At 41.6% G+C, this 9,258-nt stretch overlaps 1 protein-coding gene across 1 annotated transcript; it reads left to right on the forward strand.

Moving 5' to 3' along the window:
- The first annotated feature begins 1,768 nt into the window (after positions 1-1,768).
- On the forward strand, positions 1,769-6,828 carry adora1b (adenosine A1 receptor b). The gene is made up of 2 exons (XM_040048007.1): positions 1,769-2,954; positions 4,573-6,828. The coding sequence occupies exons 1-2, from the start codon at positions 2,614-2,616 to the stop codon at positions 5,348-5,350; spliced, it is 1,119 nt and encodes a 372-aa protein (XP_039903941.1). The 5' UTR covers positions 1,769-2,613; the 3' UTR covers positions 5,351-6,828.
- Positions 6,829-9,258: the final 2,430 nt, after the last annotated feature.

Raw genomic sequence — 9,258 nt, forward strand, 5'->3', positions numbered from 1 at the left:
CAGTCCTTTTTAAATGTGTTTTGGCCCAGAGACGATAGTGGCATTTCTGGATCATGGCTTCTTCTTTGCATGACAGAGCTGTAATCTGCATTTGTAGATGGCACAGTGGACTGTTTTCATAGACAATGATTTCTGAAAGTGTTCCCAACCATTGATTTCCATGACAGAATCAAGCCTTTTTAATGCAGTGCCGCCTGAGGGCCTGAAGATCACATGCATCCAATACTGATTTTCGGTCTTCGGTCACAATTTGCAGAATTAATTAATTTTTTTGTAGATTGGTTAACCTCTGCTCGCCTTTACTTCTGAGAAACTCTGCCTCTCTAAGATGCTCTTACTCAGTCATGTATCTGAGCTGATGCCAATGAACCCAATTAGATGCAAAATGTTCCTCCAGCTGTCTCTTTTTAGTACCACTTACTTTTCCAGCCTTTCCCAAGTTTCTGGTGATGTGTTTCTTTCACCAAATTCAATCTGAGTTAATATTTTATAATGAACTGTTAGTATTTCCAGGTTGCTAAAAGTAATCCAGTAAAGGGCCTAGATAGTGGGAGATGCCATAAAAAGTTGAAGCCTTTCAGCACGTCATTTCGGTGAAGATGGCGTCAGTGAACATGATCAGACAGCATTTAAGGGTCTATGTATGTCATGTTAAGTGTGGGAGAAAAAGTCTGAAATGAGGGTGTCTCTTGAACTTGCTTTGCTCCTGCTTACCAGGGTTCGTCAAAGCCATAACACTATTTATTGATAAGTAGCTGAAGACAATAGTACTGTGAGGATATGACCTTGATAATGAGACTTATTTCAAAGTGTAAACAATCTTGAATGTCAGCCATTTCCACCCAAGCGAATTAGTTCATGCCATTTGCTCTATAATGATTGATTTCCTCAACACTGCCACCACACATATGCTCATTAAAAAATGTCCCTAGTGAGTCGCAAGCCAATCGCTGCAACTGGGCCATATGGCTGCTTCCTTCCTTGCTTATTGGCTGACCTCTGTACATCATGCTGACAGTTTTCACCATGCTGCTTCTCACAGAGTGGAATTGTCTCCAGTAAAATCCTGCTGACTGTTGGTCCCCCTGTCATCTCTGTCTCTCAGTGTGGATCCCGGAGAGTAGTAACACCGCCCCCACACACACCCGCCCCCCTCACTTTGCCTTTTGTTTTCACCGTGAATGTCAGCTGAAACAAAGTGTTTGCAGTTCTCCACCTGTGACACCTGCGTATCCAAACTACACAGTCATTTGTGCCTGTTGTGGTCAGTACTCACACTGCTACCTGGTGCTGACCTTTGAACCTTGGAAAGGTAACACAGGATGCTTGTAATTTTATGCAGTACTTGGCTTCTCGAAGTTCTTTATGTCACTGGAAGAAACAGGGCAGGTTATTGTGTCATGGGGATCCTGTTCCTGCTTCAGATTCTGAAGGAGGATATATCCGTTTTCAGAAACCACTTACAAAGCTGTAAAGGGTTTTTTAAAAAGGATGATCAATAGCTCTAAATCAGTCACAAGGTTTCCAATTTTAAATCCCATTAGTTGTTCAGATGGGCTTGCTTCAAGCTGAGAGTGCAGGCCTTTGAAGTCTACAGCATAAAGATCTATTTAGAATGACCTGAATATTTCTTTTTATTACAGATACATTTCTATCTGATGTGTTTTTAGTATGTGGCTGGAGGAGTAAAACCAAATAAGTGGCTTACTACTGTGTGCCTCCCTCCAGTAATACTGCAGTTCCAACGGCCTTTGTTACATGCAGTTTCACTCCTTCACGCCTTATCAGAACAATGGGCGAGTGACCAAGGTCTATTAGTTTTCCAAAGGGCGTGGGAGAAATGCATGCATGGCGTTACAGAGAGTTCACATCACCCTTCGCTCTACTTCTTTCGGACGGTCCTGCAGAAGGCTAGCACCATTTCATTTCTCCGTGGAAAACGAAGGAGTCGCACGAACCGAGGGGGAAAACGACTAATAAAACCAAGAAAGCAACTCTCAATGCCACACGAAAGGCGAGAAACCCCGCACGGCTATTTTCAGTAAGAGCATTTCTGTTTTCACTGAAAGCGCCACGAGCGAGAGAGAAAGAAAGGCAGAGGTGAACGGAAATTACGCCGGAGCTGCAGCCGTGCGAGGCTTTCTGTAGCAGGTAGTTTCTCATTGGATGTGTGTTATGTTTTTTTTTAAACTGCTAGATTAAAGTGACAAAAGCTGGGTGATGAACACGAGGCGCCCTCCCGGATAAATCGCAAAGCATGGCAAGAATGCTCCTCTCAGAAGAAGACGCAGGTGTATTCCGCCAAGTGAAGGCGCAGGACGCAGAACAGCAGCGACGCACAGCCGCCTCTGGACCGTAATCACCTGCTCCAAAGGAAAACACCCCATTCTAAGACACTGTGGCTCTTAACCTGCGTATCATCGTCAGAATAACTAGATTTTCTCTCAACTTAAATCTCGTCTGCTAACCTGGAGGATGAGAGTGCCGTGACACAGCCGGACGCATTTGGAAAATTCTGTACTGACAGGAAGAAAAAGTCAAGGATTGTTCTGTTAGCTTTTTTTGTTTTTATTTTGCAGCTCACTCTTATTAAGGACAAAATTATCTGCAAGGATGGCCGGGGCACTCTTCTCAGTGGACTCAGTCTACATAGGAATGGAGGTGGTAATTGCTGTGGCGTCTGTAATCGGGAATGTGATGGTGGTCTGGGCGGTGAAGATTAATAAATCGTTGCGAGATACCACGTTTTGTTTTATTGTCTCCCTGGCTCTGGCGGATATTGCAGTGGGAGCACTCGTCATCCCTTTGGCCATTACTATCAACATCGGACTCCAAACTCACTTTTACAGCTGCCTGCTTGTGGCGTGCACGGTGCTGGTCCTGACGCAAAGTTCGATCCTGGCCCTCTTGGCTATTGCAATTGACCGCTATCTCAGGGTCAAAATCCCGACCAGGTAACGACCTTTTTGCAACCCAAAGGATAAAATTAAGGACGGGATTGAGCCATGCGTTATTTGTGTAATGTGGGGAAGTGACGCGAATGAAAATAGCATAGATTTGTTGGAGGTACTCACCAGAAATGATAGCAGAAGTCAGCACAGTTCCAGTGCTGTTTCACTGATTTCTGCATGGGTCTCGTTTCACTATACAGGAAGCTGCCAGTCTGCCAGTTTCTTTATATGCATATATATCCGCCTCCCCATGACAGCTTAACAGAGCAAGGCCAATCTACTAACTACTTTAATTAGTCTTTCTGTCATCGGGATCTCTAATGTGCTGAAGAGGTGCACAGCGACACAGAAGTGGTCAGCTTTGCTTCTCCCGCTTTGTATGTGGTGTTCACATCATGTCATGCTGGGGTAAAGTAAAAGCACAAGCAGTGGTGTTGAAAAGCTAAAAGGACAAGCCGAGAAGGAAAGATAAATTTATTATTTGAGAATATTGCCTATGAAAGCCTCAGATTCTTGTCCCCTGTTAAATCCCATTAAGTCTTCCAGGCTTACAGTAATATTCTGTCATCAGTTTTAACTCTTGACTTTTCCATGTAAAGTTTGTCTGTCACAGCAGCATCTGGGCGTCCTTGCTCGGGTTATGCATGTAGAAATTTTCTCAGGAATTGTCACTTGTTTCCAACACACATTGCAGAGACTATATTTAACAATATGCAAATACAGCATTGTAACATTTTCATAAATTACATAATATGCTGCATGCTCTACCGCTCCCTGTTTTTAGATCAGAACCTGATCTTTTCCGATCTCTTTCAGGCTCAGTTTTTCGATTATTTTATTTATTTATTTTTTCTGCACTTCTGACACAGACCTCACTTAAGGTCTGGGTCCCTAATCAATACTCATCCTACACATGGCACCTGCTACATTTGGGCTAAATTGAAGAATCTTGTTTTGCCTCACGCTACTCTTTAGCAAAGGTCAGCCTGTGGTAATATGGGTGTTTTCTTTACAGCCAAAACATCCTACGTGTTAAACATTAATGATTAGTAATCTGAAAATGACTAATCACTGGCTTACCATGATGAGCTGTATCAGATAACTACTTTCATCCCTGCCTCGGGGCAAGTATCAGGTTGTGGTCCCTGAAATTCTTTACTTACAAGTCAAGACAGCAGTGATAAGATCTTTAAGCCTCTGCCTTTTTTTTCAACCTCCCTCTGACTCTGGCTACTTCTTCATAAAGCTTCTTAAATAATGAGAAAGCCTAGCCTGCAACACCTTTAATATCCAGTATGTAATAGCAGCTTTCTTTCTTTCTTTTCTTTAAAAAAAACCCAATTTCTGGTTTTAAGAAAGTCATTAAAAAGTAACAGTCTTGCAAAGGTCAAGTATCAAAGATAAGAATTTCAGAAACATATTTTAAAAGGTAATATGTGCTGCAAGGACCTTTTCACAAAGTGTCTTGGGGGTTGTGGTTGTGAAGATGTGAATCACATCTTCTGTCAGCCCAAGGACACTGACAATATGAAAAATGAAGTACAAAGAATGAAAGCATGCATGCCCTGACAATGCTATGTGGGAAAGTGCTGACGTGTCGCTCTGCTGTTTACTCCTGTAGGTATAAGCGGGTGGTGACCCCTCGGCGAGCGGCACTGGCAGTCGTGATATGTTGGACGGTAGCGTTTATTGTGGGACTCACACCCATGTTAGGCTGGAACAACCTGAAGCGCTGCCAGGAGAACGGCTCCATCAGCTCCGACCTCATTACCACGTGCAAGTTTGAAAATGTCATCAGCATGGACTACATGGTCTATTTTAACTTTTTCGGCTGGGTGCTCCCACCTCTGCTGCTCATGCTGTTCATCTACGCAGAAATCTTCTACATGATCCACAAGCAGCTTAACAATAAGAAACTGAACACCAGTCACGCAGACCCCAACAGGTACTATGACAAAGAGCTGAATCTTGCTAAATCCCTTGCTCTTGTCCTCTTTCTCTTTGCTGTGAGTTGGCTCCCCCTCCACATCATCAACTGCATCACACTCTTTTGTCCTGAGCGTAACAAGCCCAAAGTCGTCCTCTACATTGCCATCCTGCTCACCCACGGCAACTCTGCGGTCAACCCAATTGTCTACGCTTTCCGCATTAAGAAGTTTCGCTCAGCCTTCCGGAAAATCTGGCAGCAGTACTTCTGCTGCAAGGACACATCGGCTCTGGAGACCCAGGCCAGTGACAGGAAAGAGATGCCAACATTAGACCTACAGCAGGCAACACCGCCTCTTTCTCCACAGACAGAAATCCCTAAACCTCAGCCTCTGTCTGAGCAAAACCAGAAGGCCGAATCACCTCAAAAACATAAAGGACAATCATCCTTACTGGGGCAGAATGCAGCCTAAGCAAAGGATAGAGCTGATGCCTGGAGAAGTAATGATCAGTGGGCAAAGCATATGCTCTCTCCTTGTCTAATGTGTAACATGCATTGTTACACAGGGCTACAATGCTTAGCGGAAGGGAGCCAGTCAAATCACTGGATGAGCAATTGTCTTCACTCAGGTGGAGTGTATATGCTGAAAGTTTGATCAGAGAGAGGGAAAGAAAGGTTGCATATAATCGTGAAATAATGGAAGTCTTTTTCTGACAGTGACTGTTGGTTTATCTTAGTAACAAACTGAGAACACTGAGCTTTAACTGTTTTATTCAATTTGGTGGAACAGTTGGTGGAAACATTACAAGATGTGCAATATAAGTTATTGTGGTTGGTCAGTATGAGATAATCAGATATTACAACTTTCTTAAACGTTTATATATTCAATGGAGGCGGCAACTCTTACTACTCCATAACTGTGTGTAAGTTTAAAGTGACAGTGGCTAAAAATATATGAATGTAATAATGTAAATATGGGACTAAAAGCAGCACAGCTGTGAGTGAGCATATCTTCTTCAGGGTCTTCACTGGGCAACAATGTGTAGTGTGTTATCATGGAAAGGTTATTTGTAACCCCTCAACCCCCCCCCCCCCCCCCCCCCCGGTCATTCAGCAGTATCAATCTATAGCAGAAGGAGCGACGAAGAGGGATAAAAAAAAGTAGCAGATGGACCAACAAGAGCTTTTAGGTGTTGCATGCAAGAGACTTGAAGAAGGAAGACAGCAAGTCACCTGGGAAAAACCCAAGATGCACTTAAAGCTCCTCCTTGAGTGGATCTCTTCCTGCCAGCCTCTTTTATCTGGTAGTGAGAGTGGGGTTTCCCTTTTTACATTAATAACAACATTATCACATCTCAACACCAGAGTAGCAGCCATGGCCTTATTCATTATCTGAACTGGTGTGGGCTCCACTTTTAACTGACCCAGAAATGAGAACCTGAAGATGGTGAGTATGTACTACGCTGTAAGATGAACTTTTTTCGCATTAGCTTAGTAATGTAAGTATGGTAAATGCCACTGACTTAAAGACTGTGTGAGAATGTAAACTAACTTTCTTTTGTCTCTGGAAAAGACTAAGAGGTGGGATAAGACACTGACATTCTCCTAAACTGGTGACAATCTCTTCTGTAAGGCTAAGGCATTTCTATCACTGTCTTAAACATCTGACAGGCAGGAGCAGACAGTGAAGCTGTTTGATTGACTGAAAAGACAGGGTCAACAGAAACAGTAAAGCACTCCACCCATGTGAAATGCCTACAAAGTAGAGGCTGGGTGGGCTGTAAATACATACATTTAAGGGAAAAGTGGATGAATAAATGTTTAAAGATGTGTCTTTTTTTAGTTAATGCAATTTACAACCTGGGTTTACAGCTCTGATTAGCACTGAATAGTGAAATATACATGTTTGTCTTATGATTTTATGTTTTTTAATAAAATGTATAATTCCTAGTCCGAATGTTATTACTGAGCACAGTGTCTATGTGCTCTATGATATATGGTTATAAAGTAAAAAGCATTTTCAGCAGTAATTATGATTTTTTAAAAACTTAAATTGAATGTGGTTATGTTTTTTTGTTTTGTTTTTTATAAAAAGAGGAAACAATCATAAAGAATGCCATCATCAGACATAGAACATCCATGCAGTGCACATCAGTAAAAACATCAAAATTCAGTCATGGTAAAAAAGAAAGTACATTTATAGGGTTTTACATAACAGGACATAATAAATCATCATCTAATCCTAAGAAAATACAACCTGAGGTGAGCAACAACCCAAACATATTGCACCCGCTTCTTATTTATTTAAGAAAAATAAAGCAAAAATGCAGAAGCAGTGCCTCAAAAATGAAATATAATTAAGCACACCCTTAGCTGCTCCTTAGACTCTAAATTCCACTGGAGGCAGTAAGTGCTGCTAATAAAATGCACTTGAGGAAGTGATCATCACCATGTGTGAGTACCTCTATGAAAGCAGAAGGTTTGGCAGTGTGCAGATCTGGGGCATTCAGGTGTGACACAATGCCAAGGAGGAAAGGCAATAATCTCAGAGAAGCAATTGTTGATGCCCATCAATATGGGAAAGGTTTGTCATCAGTTTGCACCAACAAAGATTATTCACACGAGGAAAAGATTCAAAAGACCCCCCCCCCCACCCCCACACACACACAAATAAATGAATGAATGAATAAATAAATAAATAAAATTAAAAAAGAAAGAGAAACCCCCCAAAACCGAGAGCTACACCTCAGAATCTGCAGGCATGTAAGATGTTAAAGCTCTGTAACAGTGTATAGGACACAGATGAGGTCTGTGTGGAGATGTTTCTCCATAATTCACAGCACCATGTTTGGTGAAAACTGACCACAGCATATTAGCAGTGCATAACAGCATGTTTTGTAGCCAGAGGACCCGGGCACCTTGAAGTAAAAAAACCAAGGAACTTCTCTGTAAGTCAAAGTGTTCTAGAGCCAAATGTGAGGCTGAAAGCTAAAGTTAGTCTGAAAATTGGGCCAGTATACAGAATAAGCATGCAAGTAAACCAGAAGATCTCCATCAGAATGGTTGAAAAAGAAAAGAGACGTCAGACCTCAGTCTGACTGAAATGCTGCAGTCACGCCTCACAATGATGTGAGAGACTGATGAATTCAACAGAAGATGTAGCACTTGAGCTTACTGCTCTAGGTGATTTAATAAGCTGGGTGTACTTAGTTTTCCATACATTGCTTATGTATTTTTGCTCAGTTTTTTAGTTGTGAAGTAATACAGAAACAAGCAGCAGCGACTTTAAACCTTTGATTCGATCTTTCTCTGTGTGCTTTGGTTTAAATCAGAGTACAGCAGTGGGTCAAACACAGTACTGTATCTGCTGAGCGATATGTGAAAATGGTACACTGGCAGGTCATTTTTGAGTCTTTTGCTTTTTGTTTCAGTTTTCCGGAAGCCAACCTTCCTGGTTAGGTTCAGTCTCACGTCTTTCAAAAACACACCATTATTTCAGGGCTGGTAGTCTAAAAATAATTCCTCAGGAGTCACTGAAGACCATACCAGAGCTAAGGACAGGGAATATTGCATCAGGTGTTCAGGAACATTCAATTATATGGTGAAATTGATCTTTGGATGTGTAAAAAAAGTATCTGTTTTCAGTTTTGTGTTTACATTTTATTTCTGCTACTCTCAAGTGGCCGAAAGCACCAGTAAATGCATTTTTAAAAGAACTGGACTGATAGGTCTTACACCTATGTTTCTTCCTTATATAAAGTCATGTTAACTAAGGATGCACTTGTACTATTAAAAGATCATAAACAAGTTCTTTTCTGTCTGTTCAGTCCTCTGGATCATTTGTCATCCTCTGACATGTAATTTTTTCCACAACAATCAGCACTCGAATCGGTGGATATCTCAGCTTCTTATGGGTACCTTGCTGCGGCTTATCAGCGCCGTCAGAGTTCTCATTAATTTTTCAGAATAATGCCGTGAGTGGCTTTAAGATAACAGTTGACAGTTGTCACCATTCACACAGCATTTCTTCTCTCTTCTTTCTTCTCAGTCTGTGAGTTTCTTTGATATTAAAAGACTTGTGAAGTTCTGAAAAAGACCAGGCAGCGCAAATAAGGACCGTGCTGTGTCTGCAAGGGTTTATGCTTGAAAGCTGTCAACAGAGTAACTTCACTCGCTTCTTTCTGATAAGACATGTGTATAATCCCTACAGTGGATGTTGTGTGCGCAATTTTATATGACATGATGTTAAACAGAAAGCTTTTATAAATCAATAAACTGTTCAATATAATGATTCATAATAGTTTGCTCTGTGGCCCTGTTCTTATCATATTGGCTCCAATGAAAAGATTAAATATTAAGTGAAAGGAGACTTCAGATAAG

The sequence above is a fragment of the Simochromis diagramma genome, unplaced genomic scaffold (genome assembly GCF_900408965.1).
Source record: "Simochromis diagramma unplaced genomic scaffold, fSimDia1.1 OVJJ01000387.1, whole genome shotgun sequence".
Taxonomy (NCBI): domain Eukaryota; kingdom Metazoa; phylum Chordata; class Actinopteri; order Cichliformes; family Cichlidae; genus Simochromis; species Simochromis diagramma.